At 42.0% G+C, this 18,740-nt stretch overlaps 1 protein-coding gene and 2 long non-coding RNA genes across 6 annotated transcripts in view; 2 read left to right on the top strand and 1 right to left on the bottom strand.

Moving 5' to 3' along the window:
* Positions 1–18,740, bottom strand: part of LOC131104288 (collagen alpha-1(II) chain-like) — a 34,042-nt gene that overhangs the window by 2,941 nt on the left and 12,361 nt on the right. Inside the window, exons 1-50 of one of the 3 annotated variants that reach the window (XM_058051306.1) lie at positions 13,919–14,223; positions 11,748–11,954; positions 11,148–11,164; positions 11,033–11,065; positions 10,609–10,641; positions 10,426–10,479; positions 10,229–10,330; positions 10,020–10,097; positions 9,673–9,717; positions 9,489–9,542; positions 9,354–9,407; positions 9,220–9,273; positions 9,081–9,134; positions 8,930–8,983; positions 8,789–8,833; positions 8,650–8,703; positions 8,522–8,566; positions 7,927–7,980; positions 7,737–7,835; positions 7,612–7,656; positions 7,434–7,532; positions 7,299–7,352; positions 7,118–7,225; positions 6,968–7,021; positions 6,788–6,886; positions 6,655–6,708; positions 5,667–5,765; positions 5,540–5,593; positions 5,372–5,425; positions 5,243–5,296; positions 5,050–5,103; positions 4,888–4,932; positions 4,683–4,781; positions 4,507–4,614; positions 4,384–4,437; positions 4,237–4,290; positions 4,075–4,128; positions 3,691–3,744; positions 3,497–3,604; positions 3,353–3,406; positions 2,113–2,166; positions 1,854–2,015; positions 1,670–1,777; positions 1,494–1,601; positions 1,348–1,401; positions 1,125–1,232; positions 986–1,039; positions 768–875; positions 638–691; positions 31–138 (exon numbers count right to left, since the gene is read on the bottom strand). In XM_058051306.1, the coding sequence (XP_057907289.1) occupies positions 31–138; positions 638–691; positions 768–875; positions 986–1,039; positions 1,125–1,232; positions 1,348–1,401; positions 1,494–1,601; positions 1,670–1,777; positions 1,854–2,015; positions 2,113–2,166; positions 3,353–3,406; positions 3,497–3,604; positions 3,691–3,744; positions 4,075–4,128; positions 4,237–4,290; positions 4,384–4,437; positions 4,507–4,614; positions 4,683–4,781; positions 4,888–4,932; positions 5,050–5,103; positions 5,243–5,296; positions 5,372–5,425; positions 5,540–5,593; positions 5,667–5,765; positions 6,655–6,708; positions 6,788–6,886; positions 6,968–7,021; positions 7,118–7,225; positions 7,299–7,352; positions 7,434–7,532; positions 7,612–7,656; positions 7,737–7,835; positions 7,927–7,980; positions 8,522–8,566; positions 8,650–8,703; positions 8,789–8,833; positions 8,930–8,983; positions 9,081–9,134; positions 9,220–9,273; positions 9,354–9,407; positions 9,489–9,542; positions 9,673–9,717; positions 10,020–10,097; positions 10,229–10,330; positions 10,426–10,479; positions 10,609–10,641; positions 11,033–11,065; positions 11,148–11,164; positions 11,748–11,954; positions 13,919–14,012 (3,606 nt within the window). In that variant the 5' untranslated portion in view covers positions 14,013–14,223. Of the gene's footprint in view, positions 1–30; positions 139–637; positions 692–767; positions 876–985; positions 1,040–1,124; positions 1,233–1,347; positions 1,402–1,493; positions 1,602–1,669; positions 1,778–1,853; positions 2,016–2,112; positions 2,167–3,352; positions 3,407–3,496; positions 3,605–3,690; positions 3,745–4,074; positions 4,129–4,236; positions 4,291–4,383; positions 4,438–4,506; positions 4,615–4,682; positions 4,782–4,887; positions 4,933–5,049; positions 5,104–5,242; positions 5,297–5,371; positions 5,426–5,539; positions 5,594–5,666; positions 5,766–6,654; positions 6,709–6,787; positions 6,887–6,967; positions 7,022–7,117; positions 7,226–7,298; positions 7,353–7,433; positions 7,533–7,611; positions 7,657–7,736; positions 7,836–7,926; positions 7,981–8,521; positions 8,567–8,649; positions 8,704–8,788; positions 8,834–8,929; positions 8,984–9,080; positions 9,135–9,219; positions 9,274–9,353; positions 9,408–9,488; positions 9,543–9,672; positions 9,718–10,019; positions 10,098–10,228; positions 10,331–10,425; positions 10,480–10,608; positions 10,642–11,032; positions 11,066–11,147; positions 11,165–11,747; positions 11,955–13,918; positions 14,224–18,740 lie in introns of those variants that run through there. The other 2 variants (XM_058051308.1, XM_058051309.1) reach the window with 2 other exon arrangements.
* On the top strand, positions 28–5,031 carry LOC131104299 (uncharacterized). 2 transcript variants are annotated; one of them, XR_009119758.1, is made up of 7 exons: positions 28–149; positions 770–1,065; positions 1,155–1,612; positions 1,672–2,040; positions 4,521–4,625; positions 4,703–4,817; positions 4,902–5,031. It is a non-coding gene; the product is annotated as an uncharacterized LOC131104299 (long non-coding RNA). The 2 variants fall into 2 exon arrangements; XR_009119757.1 differs by lacking the exon at positions 28–149 and having other exon boundaries at positions 156–1,065.
* On the top strand, positions 5,036–5,815 carry LOC131104301 (uncharacterized). Its single transcript, XR_009119761.1, has 3 exons — positions 5,036–5,134; positions 5,290–5,418; positions 5,515–5,815. It is a non-coding gene; the product is annotated as an uncharacterized LOC131104301 (long non-coding RNA).

Below are 18,740 nucleotides of genomic sequence, written 5' to 3'. Positions count from 1 at the left end.
CAAATTCTGTATATATTGAAAGTTACTTACAGCTGGGCCAGATTCTCCAGATCGTCCACGAGGTCCTGGTGGTCCAATTGGGCCAGGTTGTCCATTAGATCCATCTTTGCCGGCCGGTCCGGTTGGTCCAGGTGGTCCCTATAGCAACAGTGTGTTCAATTACCTTTGTTGTGGTAAACTTTTAAGTGTAAAACTTTTTGATGAAGCTTTTTCAAATGTACTTGAGGTTTCCTTCTATTATTCCAATCACCTCCGGGCCTTTTTAGCTTATTATTCATGAAGATAAATTATATGGTGACATTTTCCTTCATTCGTCTTATCATAACCCCTGCACTTATCTAATCTACAAGAGATATTACAGCCCATTTCTGATCGAAGCAAAAGTACCTTCCCCCTGTCTGTCAGCCTCTTTCCCGCACACAGAGTAATTACCCAATGCCTCCTCTGCCCATCTTATCACGCTGCTGGGTAATTAAAGCCCTCACACTTTGCTGTCCCCATCTTCAGTGAATGATTGGAGAATTACACAAAGCCCAACCTGTGACCCCCATTACCGTCAAAAACCGTAGCCGTTAAAGCTTTTGGATGGAAACTTTGTGAGGCCTGTTTCTTTTTGTACATTTTATTTTGCTCTTACCTTAGCTCCGCTTGGTCCTGCAGGTCCAGCAGATCCGGAATCTCCAGCAGGACCCTGTTTGAACAAATAATTAACACATTAGAGAACAAAGAGGAGGCTGATTAGAATGCAGAAGTTTTGAATTTCTTACAGGAGGTCCAGGAAGACCCTGCAGACCCGTGAATCCACGATGACCCTTCTGTCCTCTCTCACCAGCTTCACCGCTTTCTCCCTTATCTCCACGTGGTCCTTGGGGTCCCTGGAATCAGGAATGAAGTCTTACATTTCAAAACTTCAAGCAGCACTCAACTATAATCTTTTCCATCAGAAGCGGATTAGAAGTTTTCATTTCGTGGAGATGATACTTACAGCCATTCCTCGTGCACCGGCAAGTCCAGGTGGTCCCGCAGGTCCTTGTGCACCCTGATGAAAGAGGAGTCCAGGTTCATGTCAGTGAATTTCTTACATTATATACTGATATGATGAGTTAGCTTGTTGTGTTACATACAGCTTCTCCTCTGTCTCCTTGCTTGCCAAGAGGTCCGACAGGTCCAGGGGCACCGGGAGCACCAGGAGCACCAGGGGCACCAGCAGGACCAGTGTTACCTCGCTCTCCCTGCAGGAAAACACAAAATACTGACTTAGTGACTTCACTGTCATCAGGTTCTTCCAGCAAAGAACAGAGACAGTTTCTAAGAGTTTCTTAAGTTCGTTTTTCGGTTTTCTCTCACCTTGATTCCAACAGATCCATCCCTACCGGGTGGTCCATCTGATCCGGGTGTACCCTGAAACACAGGAGGACTTTATTCAATACCTCATGATGAATATAAACATAGTCGTTTATGTGTTGGTTTGTCTTAAATCCTCATCACCCTACCTCTCTTCCAGTCTCTCCAGCAGGTCCAGTAAGTCCAGGGGGTCCTACAGGTCCGGGAGGTCCACGGTCACCAGAAGAGCCAGGACCTCCTTGTTTCCCAGGCTCACCCTGAACACGGAGTAAGTATATATTTTAGAAGTCAGTACTTCATTTAAAAACATTCCATCAACACCTACAGAAGGTCCAGGAAGGCCAGGGAAGCCTCTTTCTCCACGCTGACCAGGCAAACCGACAATACCACGAGATCCAGCCAGACCCTGAGGACCTGAGGGTCCATCTGCACCCTACAGAGACAGAAAGGATAGCATCCAACACAGCTCTCCTCACAGCAGGAAGAAACTAATCAGGGGGGGAACTCACAGGGGGTCCATCTTCTCCGGGCTCGCCCTTCTCTCCTTGTGCGCCAGCAGGTCCTCGAAGGCCAGCATCTCCCTGTCTTCCAGGGGGTCCAGCGTCACCACGGGCACCCTTTGGTCCATCTTTGCCAGCAGGACCGGCAGGTCCAACAGAGCCAGGGTTACCCTGTGATATAGAAACAAGATCTTTAGTGAGTCACAAACATTTCAGGTTTCATTTTTTTTTTTTTAGCTTTTTCACTTGTTCTTGATTAAATACTCACATTAGGGCCAGGAGATCCAACTCTACCAGCAGCACCAGGGAAACCAGTAGCACCCTGTCAAACAGACAGTAAAACCATCATAAATAATGGTACAATCCAAGTTTGAAATTGATGTTGTCAAAAGGCCATGGTCTATAACAGGGGTGGGCCAACTTTTTGACTCACGGGCCGCATTGATATAACAAAATTTCCGGGGGGGGGGGGGGGGGGGGGGGCAGACTATATATTTTACACGTAACAGTCCACCTGGTATTATTGTATCTGTAAAATTGTCATGCAATCTGCTATTATTATTTATTATTTTATATTTAAATATTTTAAAAATAATAAAATATTATAATAACTAAAATAAAATTAAAATAATAATTATTATATTATTATTATGTAAAATATGCAAATATACCAATATTATATATAATTAATATAATAATTAGCATTAATATAATAAATATAATAATCATAATAGTTATAATAATATAATAATTATTATTTTAATTTTTTTATTATTATGTGCTTGTGTCTCTTTTTTCAGAAGCACTTTGTAAACAACAGACCATGTCAAACAACGAAATTGATACAACCATCAAAAGGTTGGCTCAGGCCATGATGCCAGGTTGTATGTTGAGTTTAAATTAAATACTTTTGAAAGATTGGGCGGGCCGTATTCAAACACTTGGCGGGCCGGATGTGGCCCCCGGGCCGTAGTTTGCCCACCCCTGGTCTATAACATTAAGTCAAAATCCTAAACTGGAAGAATATTAATAATTCATTCATTCATTCATTTTCTACCGCTTTTCCTCACGAGGGTCGCGGGGGTGCCGGAGCCTATCCCAGCTGTCTTCGGGCGTGAGGCGGGGTACACCCTGGACTGGTCGCCAGCCAATCACAGGGCACATATAGACAAACAACCATTCACACTCACATTCATACCTATGGACAATTTGGAGTCGCTAATTAACCTAGCATGTTTTTGGAATGTGGGAGGAAACCGGAGTACCCGGAGAAAACCCACGCATGCATGGGGAGAACATGCAAACACCACACAGAGATGGCCGAGGGTGGAATTGAACCCTGGTCTCCTAGCTGTGAGGTCTGCGCGCTAACCACTAGACCGCCGTGCCGTCCCAATATTAATAATTAATTAATTAACAGCTTTACACAAAAAAATAACATTAGTAGTTTAAAATCAATAATTATGCTATTGTTGTTGTATTGCCATTTGTTATCTGGTAGAACTTACAGGAGCTCCCTGAGCACCACGTGCACCTTTAGGTCCAGATACACCAGTTGGACCCTGAAAAAGACAATTAGACTCATATTAACAGTCAAATCCCAAACATTTAAATACTCTTCCTATTCTGTCAGAGCTCTCATTTGGACCTACCACAGGTCCGGGTGCTCCAGATGATCCTTGAGGTCCAGGGGCACCGGCTTCTCCTTTCTGTCCACTCTCACCAAGCTCTCCTTTGGCACCAGGCTGACCATCTGCACCCTGGATGTGTCAAATAAAGCATCCATGTTGGCGGATGTTTAATGAAGAGGATTTTAAAACAGTTATGTTCCATCAAATGTACTTACGGGAGGTCCAGCAAAGCCAGCAGGACCAGGAGGACCAACCTCACCACGGTCACCCTGCAGGACAATAGAGGAATAGAGGAATTAGATTTTTGCTTAAAATACACCGCTTGATGATGCTTTGCCACATTAAAGAAATTACATGGGAATTCATAAAAAAAACAACATTAACTTATGACAGTAAACATAAACAGTAGTACCGGTACTTGGAAAAATATCTTGCAGTACAATATTGGCGGAAACAACTACATTTAATGCAAATAAGATTTAATTTCCATCCTGCAATGTACTGACTGTAAAAAAAATAAAAAAAAATATATATAATATAACTTTCCACTCCTTTGCATTGTTTTTTATGTCGCCATTTATATTAAGGTGTATACTCACAGGGGCACCACGAACACCAGCAGCACCAGAAGGCCCTGAAGGTCCAGTCTCACCCTAAATGGAAGCGACACAATCAAGTGAACCATAATTAATAACAAATAATTTACATCATATTACACATGCAGATTTATTGCTTTAAAAAAGTGACATTGTTAGTTTTACCTTGGCACCGTTGGGTCCAGCTGGGCCAGGAGGACCAATGGGACCAGTCAAACCCTGAGGATATCAAAGCAGGGTGATTATTTGTGAGTGATATATATATATATATATATATAAAATATTAATTACTGAAATTAATTTTGTACTCACTCTAGAACCGTCCTTTCCAGGAGCTCCCTCAGGTCCCTTAGCTCCATTGTCACCCTGATGGACAACGAAAAAAACATCCATCATCATGATCCTGAGGTGTAAAATAATAAATCAAATACTTACTCTGTCTCCTTTAGGTCCTGGGATGCCACCGGCTCCTCTCTCTCCAGGCATACCCTGCAGGCCAGGGGGTCCCTGGGATCCAGCAGCTCCAGCTGGTCCAATGGCCCCCTAAATCAGAAGTACATCACTTTTTAATCTAGTTGTATTGTGGCACAGTATGTAACATCTTCACTGACCTTGGGTCCGTCACTTCCAGGTGTACCAGGAAGTCCACGAGGTCCCTGAAGACCCTGAGGACCAGCACCACCTCGCTCACCAGGGAAACCACGTTCACCCTATCAGGAAACAAGTAGAAGAAATGTAATATTATAGTACAAATATGCAACTAAAATACAGTATATCCAAGAAACTTTTATCAGTAAAAAAGAACATGACACTCACTCTTGGTCCAACAGCACCAGGAGCTCCACCTTCTCCAGGAACACCCTGCAGAGAGAGACCGGAGATGAGTTCATTCCAGGTTAAGGAATCATTTTATACTCAAAGGGATGTTCTGTTCTCTACGTTCTGTTCTGTACCAGCTCTTGTACCAAGATTGCTCACCTGGTCTCCAGGTTTTCCAGCCTCTCCCGGGGAACCAGATGGTCCAGGAAGACCCTGTTTGACAAAAAGTTTGGTCATTTATCTGGTGAGTTTAAATATTATGAATCTTTTGTCATTTCAAGGTAATATTGCTGCATCTTAACTAGTCGTTCAAACGTTCACCATGATTGTGGAGTTTGAAGAAGTGACTAACCTGGAAGCCAGAAGGTCCAGGCTGACCTTGCTCTCCTCTCTCTCCAGCAGGTCCCTGAGATAGAACATAAAAATGTTACATCGAAGAACTCAAGTGAGGTCATCTTGGTGAGCGTAGAACGAGACTTACAGCAGGGCCAGGTGGTCCAGCAGATCCGGTCTCACCATCTTTTCCAGGTAGACCCTGTCCAAAGAGAAACACTTCATTTAGGATGTTGTTGAGAGACGTTCATGAAAGTAGCTCTTAAAATGGGGGGGGGGTTCTAAGAGCAGGTTTCATTGGAGAAAGAGAACTTACTCTCAGACCAGTACGACCCAGAAGACCTTTCTCTCCAGCCTTTCCAGGCTCACCCTGTTGAGCAGAAACCAATCAGCTATGGACTCCATCCATAAAGATTCGCCAAACTATGTCCTAACTATCATACATTAGCTCCTTTTGGTCCGGGGAATCCCATCACTCCTGGCTGTCCTCTGGCTCCCTGAGGACCGGGTGGGCCGGGGCGACCATCCTCACCAGCGGCACCCTATAATGCACAAAAAAAAATACCACTCTAAATATTGTTGCTTTAAAGCAGGGGTCTCAAACTTGCAGCCCGCTGGCCGCATTTGGCCCACAGGCCACAAGTTTGAGGCCCCCACCTTGATTACCAAAATTTAATGTCGAAATGATAGCTTAAAGCTGTGTGCACACCGGAAACACAATTAACATGATTTTGCCCTGCCCATACTGTTACCTTACCCGGTTACCCCGCCCTGTTTTGCTTTGGATTAGCAATGAAGCTAAAGGCTTATGACGCTGTTTACCAACAGAAAATACATGTCAAGATAAAAGCATCTCATCAAACATGTTGTTAATGTTACCACGCTGCTCCCAGATGGAACTGAGTGCTAACGATGCTAACTTGCTAATTGGGAAAAATGATTAAGTTTCATGAATGTTCATGTTAAAGGTTAAATAACTGTTAATACTGTACATTTGAATCTGAAAAAAATAATTTTTTGTGGTTTCTTCTTTTTCTTATTTGCTGTATTATTATTTTACTTATTTATTACTGATTGATTGATTTATTGTCTTTATTCTTAATTTGTTTATTTATTTTTTTTATCTTATTTTGTGTATAGAAAAATAAAAATTAAGATATTTGAGAACAGTGTAATGTTTTATCAGATATTTTGGTGTGGAAAACCGGAACCAAAGTACTGAAAAAGTGTAGGGTATAGCAGAAGCAAAAGCATTTTTTTATTGATTTTTTTCCCAGTTTTTAATAAATGCGTTTTGTTTTTTTTTGTTTTTTTTTTGAAAACCTGATGCGGCCCGGTTTCACCCAGAACCTAGCTCCGGTGGCCCCCAGGTAAATTGAATTTGAGACCCCTGCTTTAAAGTATATGCAGGAAGCAACAAGCGGTACTCACAGAAGGTCCGACTTTGCCTTGAGGACCAGGATCTCCAGGACGGCCGGTAAGACCCTATGAAAGTGAAAGCAAAACATATCAACATTGAAGATGTGAGCGTGTGAAGCTGCTGATGATGTGACGCAGCACTCACTCTTGCTCCAGGAAGACCTGACTCTCCTGTACGTCCAGGGTCACCTGTGGCACCTTTAGGCCCAGCGGCACCAGGGACACCACGGTCACCTGGGGCGCCCTGAAGATGAACATCAAACTCATCATTAGTGCCAAAGTTCACTCAGTATTTATCTGATTATTAAAACAATGCAGCACCCACCTTAGCACCTGCAAGACCATCCTGACCAGGGAAACCACGATTACCAGGAGCTCCCTGTAAGAATTAGAACCAAGACATCGTTAGAATGAGGCTGAAGTAACAGCAACTGATTTATTATGCAAGTTAGTTATGAGGGGGGGGGGGGCTTACTCTTTCTCCAGGAGGTCCAATTGGTCCAGCAGCACCAGGTTCTCCTCTAGCGCCTCTCTTTCCTTCTTCACCAGCAGGGCCGGGTGCACCTAAGGGACCAGCAGGGCCCTGGAAACATCATGTTATTGTCAGTGTAGCATTGCTATATTATATACGTATATGTTGTGAAAAAAACACTTACAAGCTCTCCCTTGGGTCCAGCTTCACCTTTGAATCCAGGAAGACCCGGGTCACCCTAAGCCAGAACATGAGAAGACAACAATGAGTGTTGCCGAGCAGCTTTCAGAGCTTTACAGAAGACTCCCAAGTGACTCACAGACTGTCCTTTGGGTCCCAGAGGGCCTGTTGCTCCTTGTGGCCCAGGAGGCCCACGTGGGCCAGGGAAGCCAGGTGCACCAGCAATACCAGGACCACCCTTGTAGGAAGGCGCAACAAAATGTCAGAATCAAGATAAATTCATAGAAAGCTGTTAAAATGAAGAGATCGGGACTTACAGCAGATCCCTTAGCTCCAGGGATTCCATCAGTTCCAGGGTTTCCCTGGTAGCCATCAACAAAAGACACCGTGTCACAATAAGAGCTAAAGAAGTGATAAATCAGTGACGTGGCTCAGGACAAACCGATGCTCCAGCAGGTCCGGGAGATCCTGGAGTACCAGCTTCTCCACGGGGACCCTGTTGGCCTTCAGCTCCGCGAGCTCCAGTTGGACCAGCTTCTCCCTGGCAAGGCACAGAAACAACATTTGCAGCTTTGTAAAATACAATCTATATATAGTTTAAATAATGTCTGCTCCAGGTCTAGAATACACACCTTGGCTCCTGGGGATCCTGGGAACCCGGGTGCTCCGGCAGGACCAACAGGTCCCTGAAGATAGAAGAACAACCTTTAGCTTCTAAATGCATTTTAAATTCATAGTTACTATTGGAGTTAGTATTGACAGTTACTATTGGAGTTACTATTGACAGTTACTATGGTAACGATTATGTCATTGTACTATATCACCTCGTACTTTGTAAGTGACAAAAATAAAATAAATAAATAAATACATAAAATATTAAAAAAAACATTAAAAAAATACTTAAACTATATTATGGAAAGCAGGAAGTGAACAAATGTAACAGTTACTGATTGTAAAAGTACCAGATGGGGAGGGGTAGGATTTAATAAGCTTTGCTTCTTCCTACTCCTTTTGGACATGTGGAACTGTGAACTGATTATGTGATGCATTCAATTGTAATCTGATGCATATTAAAAAAAAATTAAAATAAAATAAAATAAAATAAAATAAAATAAAATAAAATAAAATAAAATAAAATAAAATAAAATAAAATAAAATAAAATAAAATAAAATAAAATAAAATAAAATTACCATTACCATTACCATAGAATAAATAATGTGACTTACAGGTGGACCAGCAGGTCCGGGCAGACCATCATTTCCACGGGCGCCCTGTGGATTTGGGAGAGGACAATCAGACCATTGGGATATCTCCTTTGGAAATTTAACAGGCTAAAACACAAACGACAACTCACTGCAGCTCCAGCAGCACCGGGACGTCCCCTCTCACCAGGAAGACCACGTGGGCCCTGGAATGGCGGAGAGTAATCTTGTTAGCTTCATTATTACACTGCACAACCTTCATTGCTGACTTGACATCTGTGGGACACTCACCATGGGTCCAGGGGCGCCATTCTCTCCTGATGCACCAGACTCACCCTGAGGATGAAAATAGCATTAAATATCAAATAATATTCAATATCAAATAATAGAATAAGAAAATGCAGTCTATATTTAGAAAAGTGCTGTTCTCACCTTTGCACCAGCAGCACCAGTCTCTCCCTTGGCTCCGTCCAAACCAGGATGGCCCTAAGAGGAAGGAGACACATAAGCAATGTCACATTGTGTCATCACGTCCAAATAACGATACCGTTTCTTATGTAAAAGCCTGATGGCCAAGGCTTACTCTGTGTCCTTTGATTCCAGGAAGGCCAGGAGTTCCGGGGAATCCACGAGCTCCCTGAAATCCAAAGAATAATACATAAATATCTGGTTCCTGTTCCAATTTCCTCTCATCGCTTCATCTTAATGACTTATTCTCCAACCTGAGGTCCAGCAGGTCCACGCTCACCAGATTTGCCAGGTTTGCCAGCCTCACCCTGCAGTAAAAGGATTATTAGTTCAGCGAATTTCCCACCTTTTTTTTTTTACTCCCTACTATGCAGTAGAGAGTCCTTACATCACTTCCTGGTTTTCCAGAAGGTCCAGGTGGTCCACGGGGTCCCATTGCTCCCTATTATGAAACAAGTTACGTACACTCATTGAGTAATCTATCCAAAACTTCCTATAAATGATAATTTGGGGTACTACTTACAGCTGGACCGGCCTCTCCAGCCTCCCCAGGGCCACCCTGGAAACCCTGTGGGCCCTATATAGGTTCCATAACAAAATACATTGTTTATTTTAGTGTTACTGTAGTATATGTATATGTATATAGTACATGTTTCACCATTGGCTGAGCAAGTCTAACTGTTACATGCTGTCATGAATACACTTACAGGAGCTCCACTTGGTCCGGGGGGGCCACGAGGACCCATTGGACCCTGTAAGAGAAATATAAGAATAAGAAATTAAGTATTTTATAAAACCTTGACTGCATCAATTTCAATAAATTTCAAAAGCAGTGATTATGATATCTATATTTTGCTATATTTGTTTAATTATTATTAATATTTCTTAAAAATAATTCAATTATGCAATTAATTACAAAGCTGAATGGCTCATCCATTATTAAAACACCTTAATTGCACTAATAGAAATGTGTGGGAGTACAACAACTTGGCCACAAGAGGGCGCCATTGTAACGATAACAACCCTTTCCTAATAATGATTAGGAACCCCGTACCATTGGTCCCTGCATCACTCCCATCTGAGCACCTCCGGCCTTCTCATCAAAACCTTGAGCCATCTGTGCAGCAAAGTTCTGTAAAAAATAAAAAAAATTAAAAAAAAGAGCGAGTGAGAGTCAGTTTGTTGTCATCGTCCTAATAAATGTACATCATCTCAATTTTTTGAGGTATTGATGTATGATTAATTGATGCATTACACACTCACCCCTCCAAGTCCTGCGGGTCCGGGTGGTCCAGGTGGCCCAGCGGGGCCGGGGTTTCCAGGGGTGCCAGGCTCGCCATCTCTTCCCCGAGGTCCAGGATTTCCCTTGGGGGGAAAAAAAAAGAGCAGGACACCGCTATTTTTATTACCACTTCAAGGTAATAATAAAAAAATCTCGGTTTTAATTACTAGTCTTCTACCTTGTCACCCTTTGCGCCAGCTGGTCCGCGTGTTCCCTGGTCACCTGGGGGGCCCTGCAAGGGCAAAAAAAAATGTCCCAAGTCAGCAACATTCCAAGTGTGGCTAACACCTGCTCAGACCACTTTACACCAAGAAACGGCTTTTAGCAGCCTGCATGGAGGCTAGAAGAACATGATGTTTACCATCGGGCCTGCTGGTCCTCTTGGTCCTACAACCTGCAGATGGGGGGGGGGGGAAAAGAGTGATGACCCTTGTACACCAGTGCAGTCCTTTGTATAATATTCATAAAAAGAAAATGATTTGATGTGACAGTTCAAGTTTGGCTACAAAACTTCAACTCTGCTTAACCTCTGCTCGTACTGACTTTGTTCACCTGGTCTGCTATGAAGCTGCTGAGAGGATCTAAAGGGATTTGATTCGGGGTCACTGTGTCCCAGGAATGCAGGATTTTTCCTCATTTAATACAAATTCTAACAAGGAACCCATGTCGCTAATCCATAATGATCACAGGGGAATCATTTGAATGGAAATAAGAAACTTAAATGAGACGTGTAGAGTAGCTCCTTATTGTGTTGTCATGTGATAAACGGGCGCATTTTTACTTACATCTGCAATATCTCCGGGTTCACCTTTCTGGCCCTGGTTAATAAAAAAGAACATTTGTAAGAAAGGCTTCATATGTTAAACAAAAATTAATAATATGTTTTTTGTGAGGCCTCACCCTTGCACCGATTGTCTCTGATGTAGCCAATGGAGGGGAGGGGATAGAAAATGAAAAAAAGAAACAAATGTAAATACAAAGACATTACATGGATTTTAGTACTAATATTGATTTTTAGGGGTAAAAAAAGACATCTGACGGTGCTACAGGAACCAAACCCATCTTGGTTAGTGGAATGAGGAGGGGGTTGAAGCAGTGAGCATGTGATGAAGAAGACAGGAAATGGATTGTTCTAACAATGTAAAGAAAAAGCTGAGTAGTTAGATGTGCTTCGATGCACTGTGGTTCTTAACATGGTCGGTCTGGGTCAGGTTCTGATAGAACCTTGACAAGGATTTGTCATGCTGGATTTTCCATTCAATTAAATAACGGGAATAGAGCTGCAGATTCACATATTGTGGGCTATGATTATGGAGATGAAGCGTTATGTCCGTTAGTTTAGTCGAGTCATGAAGTATGACCGTAGACAACATGTTCAAGGACAGATGCATCATGGTTGTTGTGTGATCATGCAGCATTCTCCATTCTCCAATGTTAGAGAGAAAGACAAGCAAAAAAAGAGTAATTTATTTATGGGTATGGGAATAAATAAATTACAACCAATGGGAGCACTGGCATCGGTGGGGCACACGGGACAGCACTCTCCAGATGGGATGATAGGGTTGGCACACTCCTTCATCTCCTCGCAGATTATCTCATCACACAGCACCGCTCCGCTGTCACACACACAGATTCGACACGGCTCTGGCTTCCACACATCCTTATCATTATACAGCTGGTGGTCCTGGATGCAGCCAACCGACCCCTCTGTGGTGACCAGCAGCGGGGTGTGTGTGTCAGGTGGGTAGAAGATGAAGAGGACAAGGTTGCAGAGAAAGTTAGGAAAAGGAATTAAGGTTGTTTAGGGAATGAAGATGTAAAGGTGCAAGGAGGTCGGAGGAGCAGAACTTTCCTGGAACTTGGTGAACATATTTAAAAAGAAGACAAATGAATGTTTTCAATGAACATATCAACACTTCCTGGAGAGTCAAAAGTGTTAAATATACTTCACAAACGTCGTGTTAAAAGCAATAATAAAATAACTTCATTTGACACTGTTGACTGAGTATATTTATTTAATGTGTTGGGGGCTCTACGGCACCTATGAATGAATGAACACTGTGCCCAATTGACATGCTGCTGCCTTAGATAAACAGGAGGGGTGGAGGTTTGGGGGGGGGGGCTCCATCTGCACCACATAGTGGCGTCAAACAGCAGTACAAACACAGACTCGTTAAGAAAGGCTGATTTGTCTTGCATATTTGAGATGTCCGTACTTAAGCACAGGACGCAAAATTATTATGGAGTTCTTTATTCTGGAATTTAGGATTAGGTGGTTGACTACTATTTTTTAAAAGGTATCAAAGTCAAAAAATAAATCTTGAAAGAATGCAGAAAAATGATGTCTAAACATTTGTTTACCCCGTTATGCAAGCTGTGCCACCTACAGAGTTCAGAACCATTACAATTCCTGCTACCCTTTGAGCCTGCTAGGCTGGGGTCACCTGCTCCCGGATCCTGTCACCTCACATCACAACAATGATTCGGCTATTTGTGATCGCTGAGTCTATAATACCCGTTCATACCCGTCAGTATCAGAAGATGTTTCTACAGACTGTGAACAGTATTGGGTCTAAAATGGTCTTAGAGTGTAAACAGTGCTGAGAACCAGACTGTCTAAACTCAATATTAGGACCTAATTTATCTGGTATTTGGCTGAAAAGTTTGGTTAACCCCGGTCTGAGCAGTCGGGAGTCAGGTGAGTACAAATGAACACTTGTTCACCTGGTCCTCCATCCCACACTGACGGACCTAGACATCCTGTACAGATCGAGAAATACCGCAATTCAGTATTCCTGATTATATCTTCCGACTGTTTTTAATCTGGTCGTAGTCTAATTGACTGAAAAGTTTGGTTAACCCCAGTCTGAGCAGTCGGGAGTCAGGTGAGTACAAATGAACACTTGTTCACCTGGTCCTCCATTGCACATAGACGGACCTTGACATCCTGTACAGATCGAGAAATACCGTAATTAAGTATTCCCGATTATATCTTCCGACTGTTTTTAATCTGGTCGTAGTCTAATTGACTGAAAAGTTTGGTTAACCCCGGTCTGAGCAGTCGGGAGTCAGGTGAGTACAAATGAACACTTGTTCACCTGGTCCACCATCCCACACAGACGGACCTTGACATCCTGTACAGATCGAGAAATACCGTAATTAAGTATTCCCGATTATATCTTCCGACTGTTTTTAATCTGGTAGTAGTCTAATTGGCTGAAAAGTTTGGTTAACCCCGGTCTGAGCGGTCTGGAGTCAGGTGAGTACAAATGAACACTTGTTCACCTGGTCCTCCATCCCACACAGACGGACCTAGACATCCTGTACAGATCGAGAAATACCGCAATTCAGTATTCCCGATTATATCTTCCGACTGTTTTTAATCTGGTAGTAGTCTAATTGGCTGAAAAGTTTGGTTAACTCCGGTCTGAGCAGTCGGGAGTCAGGTGAGTACAAATGAACACTTGTTCACCTGGTCCTCCATCGCACACAGACGGACCTAGACATCCTGTACAGATCGAGAAATACCGCAATTCAGTATTCCCGATTATGTCTTCCGACTGTTTTTAATTAATAACTACTGACTCAGTCTTGTAGAAATTTGTCCGGTCATTATATAATACTTTCTGCAAAAAAAAAAAAAAAAGTTATAAGAAAATTGCACTACTTACGGTCATCCTCTTCCTGACATCTGACCACGGCCAGTAAAACCAGTTGGGATGCTACAAGTAGCAGAACAGTCCTTGAGTCCACAAAGCTAAACATGTCTAAATATTAGACATGCAATAGCTCGGGTGAAAGAAGAAGTGAAAGGGATGGATGAGGCGTTCAGTTAAGCGTGTGTTCCCAGAGACCAAACGGGCACCATGCAGTCAAAACCCTTCCAAAGACTAAGTGGAATCCAACGCGGGGGAACCGGCTGGCACTCTGCACCCACCGCGTCAGTCAGGGCAAGCACCGGCGGTTTTATGTCCACTGTGCCTTGTATGGATCTTCGTATATTCCAAAATACCAGTCCTTCCCCCAGACCCCCCGTCGAGCTGAAATCTGACCACTTGTGTCCCTCCCCTCGATTCAGAACCCTGGGATTCAAACCCTCCTTCCTTCTTTGACCTGCAAAGGGCCTGGCCGAGGGATGCACCTTTACTTTATGGGGGCTTTCTGGTGGGTTCTTATTTATATCAACTGAAATAAAAGAAATGAATTTTAATAACTATTCTCTGTAAATGTTTATGGAATGCGTTGAACAATAAAGTCCGATTACAACAGGCTTTATTTTTAAATCTCATACTGCTTTACTACTTATTCTCCGGCTATAATACTGACTTACTTCTTGACATCTTTATTAGAACAATTCAAAAACTACAAGAAATATTGTGTTAATAGTATTGGAAACATTTGTGGATGAACAGTTGCACAAAATTTAGAAAGGAGTTAAGAGCCACTGGCGCGATACGTGTTATGGGAATCAAACACAGGGTCAGCAAGGTTGTTTTTTTTGTTTTTTTTTACGGGTCTAGTCTGTGGATTTGGGATTAATCTGTAGGTATTAGGCAAACTTGTGCTTTGTTCGCAGTACCGGCCAATTTTCTAGTATGTTGGTGTGTTTAGACACGGGCAATTAGCACAAAGTTGCGAAGAAGAGTCAAACATTCAGTGGGAAAACTCAATTAAAAGAACGTTTGACTCCATTTTTCCTCATCTTGTACACTTTCTGTATAAGGATTGCATTCCCGTTACTGTCTTATGGAAATGCGCAAGGTGATGAAACGAGCGTGTGATGCTTATCGTGAAGCTTTCTATCGGGGGTGCACGGACGGACCAGGTGAGGAAGCTTGAAAGCAGGTCTTTGTAATGCGGAGAGGCACAGTAATTCCAGGGTCGTGACCTTTTGGTGAGGTGCTGTCATTCCACATGGAGCAAAGAAAGATTTGGACAGGCTATGAAGTCCAGTTTTACAGTATATGTACATCGGTTTTTAGGTTTAAAAATAAGTCACATTAATGAGCTGTGCTTTAAATATAATATGTACATTCATTTTAGCTATAATTATGGGCCATAAATGTCGTTTCACCCTTTTAGGATCTTCTTGAGGATTCATTGAGCATTCATTGGTGGAGCTCCAACGCACCAGAAATGATGCTGAATACTCATCCCGGACTACTTCTGACTTATGAAGTATTACATGAATACACGAATGCAACATTAGTCGTCTATCTCAGTTCTCCACATCCTCTTTCTGTGCTTCTCCGACTGTACTCTGCCTTCTGCCATCCCCCAGCATGCACAATAGGCCTCTGTGTGCACGGCGGCCCGCGGAATGCTGCGAGATGGCAAGGCGGTGGGATAGCTACATGGTGAGGATGGGGGGTTGGTGGGTGAGGAAGGGCGTGGATGATGAAGGGAGGGGGGGGGTAGTTTGGAGGTAGGGGAAGAGATGGCAGTGAAGGCTGGAGGGAGGTGATGGTGCTGTGGTGGTGGAGGGGGGGTGGGGGGGGTGATCCTTCACCACTGTACTGGTGCACAGAGGCTCCAGGGGTGTACAGGGTGTCTAGGTTTCGGTATAGTGGCCACAGTGGCCTGGGGGGAGGTGGGGGGGGGGTCGGTTGAGTATGTGCACACAGGTGACTGTAGAGCAGTTCTAAGTAGAACTTTTTGTAACATTGCTTTATTGTTGTATGAGCAACAAGTGGTTGCTTTTGTAAATATGGCCTACTTTGTGTGAGTGTCCCTGAATGCAGCGGCACGTAGGCCCAACTGACCCGACTTTGGGAACCAGTGGATTAGAGGTTGTCAAATTCTGTTCTAGTTCTAGTTATTTTGATGCTAACATTGGGAACACTGAGGTAGGTCGCATGGCAAGGTTTATAGTATTTAATGTGTGGTTCCAATAATGCTTTTGTGCACCGCCACAACCATATTACGTGTATTATCATTCATAGTTAATTAATGTAATTAATTGTTAATTAGTCATTCATGGCCAGTGGTGGCCAGTTTAAGCAAGTTTTCATATTGTGTTTCTTATGGTTCGATACACATGCGTACGAAATCATGACCTCGAATTGAACGGTTCGTTAAAAATACCCCTTTTGTTGCACCCCTAATAAACATATATACGTCGCTCCGGAGTATAAGTTGCAGGACCAGCCAAACCATGGAAAAAAGCACAACTTATTGTGTGAAAAAACGGAAATTATTTTCAAGAAAAGAATAAAAATGCAATTTGCTGGTGGTCAAGTAATCAAGTAAAATAATAAAAAATAAATAATAATATATATAACATATACGTATAATATAATTATAATAATATAATAATAACATTATTATATTATATAAATATAATATTATTTAATGATAATATCAATTAATATATTATTAATGATAATATATATTATATAAATATAATATTTAATAATAAATAATAAAAAAAAACATGGTTTATTATGAGTAACAGTGCAACATAGAAATGGGCAAAACTGTTAATTTTGGTATGAATAATGATAATAACACGTAATTTTTACTTGAAATATTTCAAGATCATTGAATGATTTTGAGGGCCTCACAGCTAGGAAACCCGAGTTCAATTCCACCATCTCTCTGTGGAGTTTGAACGTTCTCCCCGTGCATGCGTGGGTTTTCTCCGGGTACTCCGGTTTCCTCCCACATTCCAAAAACATGCTAGGTTAATTGGCGACTCCAAATTGTCCATAGGTATGAATGTGAGTGTGAATGGTTGTTTGTCTATATGTGCCCTGTGATTGGCTGGCGACCAGTACAGGGTGTAACCAGCCTCTCGCCCAAATATCAGCTGGGATAGGCTCCAGCATACTCCCTTGGTATTGACACAATGAATATTTGGATCAATGCTCCCATCCCAGTGTAATAGCATGCATGTTGTTTTCCTGTATTATGCTAGCATATACTCTACCTAAATCAGCATCATTTAACTGTAGCCACTAAAGGAGGTCTTCACCCAGACCTCCACATTACTGAGGCTGAATCAAAGCACCAGAGCGGCTGTGCTCCTTTTCCTGTGTGAGGTGGAGGTGGAAGAGGTTAAGTTTGTGCAGTCTTGGTGAGTGCAGGCGAAGGGGGCTTTCTCACACAAGATGCAGGATGAAGGGACAAAGGTAGTATTCATTGGCCCAGGAATGAAAAACATTTTCGGCTGAAAACAGAGAAGGTACAACCGGCTGACATAGTACACAGAGGCCACGGGTAGACGCTTGGCTTTTTGGACGAGTCACGGTGCTCAGCCTAATTAGGGCTAATATTAAAGACCACACAAAGTCTGTCCTGATTGATGAGGATGATAATTGGGGCTCAAATTAAATTAATATGCAATCTATCACTATCACTATCTATCTATCACTATTTACATTTCTCAAACCAAAATAATAAATGGGCACGGCGGTCGAGTGGTTAGCACACAGACCTCACAGCTAGGAGACCAGGGTTCAATCCCACCCTCGGCCATATCTGTGTGGAGTTTGCATGTTCTCCCCGTGCATGCGTGGGTTTTCTCCGGGTACTCCGGTTTCCTCCCACATTCCAAAAACATGCTAGGTTAATTAGCGACTCCAAATTGTCCATAGGTATGAATGTGAGTGTGAATGGTTGTTTGTCTATATGTGCCCTGTGATTGGCTGGCGACCAGCCCAGGGACTGGGATAGGCTCCAGCAGCCCCCGCGCCCCTTGTGAGGAAAAGCAGTAGAAAATGAATGAATGAAAAAATGAAAAGCATAAATACTAATTTACACCAGGTTAAATTTTGTGCTTTTCCTGAACAATATTTTCATATTCATAAATCATAAATAAGGCTACCTGGTAATGAAATTATGTATATTTACAATTGATTCCTATACTATTCTGTGATCATTCTTCATCTCATAGCCGACATGGAAAATAGGAAGTCCTAATTAAAATAAAAATGCGTGGACAGGAAGGATTTCAGACGCTGTGCATAAAAGTGCATGGAATAAAAGACGGTTTTGGGGTGAGGATGCCACCTAGCGGACAAAAGTGTTACTGCATACAGTGAGGAACTCACCGTTAGATGTCACTATCTTACAGCAGCAACAATGGCGGCATATTACAGTGGCGGAATGGGATGGCCCAGTTTAGACCTCCACTGGGGTTATAATAATAAAAATAATAATAAAATATAATAAAAAATAAAATAATAATAATAATGATAATAATAATAATAAAATAAGAATCACAATAATAACAAAATAATAATAAAAAATATAATAAAAACCTCCACTGGGGTTATAATAATAAAAATAATAATAAAATATAATAAAAAAATAAAATAATAATAATGATAGTAATAATAATGATAATAATAATAATAAAATAATAATAATGATAGTAATAATAATGATAATAATAATAATAAAATAATAATAATAATAATAATAAAATAATAATAATAATAAAAAATATATAATACAACTTTGATACCTGAAATATTTAGATGTGAATTGGCT

Source organism: Doryrhamphus excisus, chromosome 16 (genome assembly GCF_030265055.1).
Source record: "Doryrhamphus excisus isolate RoL2022-K1 chromosome 16, RoL_Dexc_1.0, whole genome shotgun sequence".
Lineage (NCBI taxonomy): Eukaryota > Metazoa > Chordata > Actinopteri > Syngnathiformes > Syngnathidae > Doryrhamphus > Doryrhamphus excisus.
This window is presented reverse-complemented; position numbering and strand designations above follow the sequence as displayed.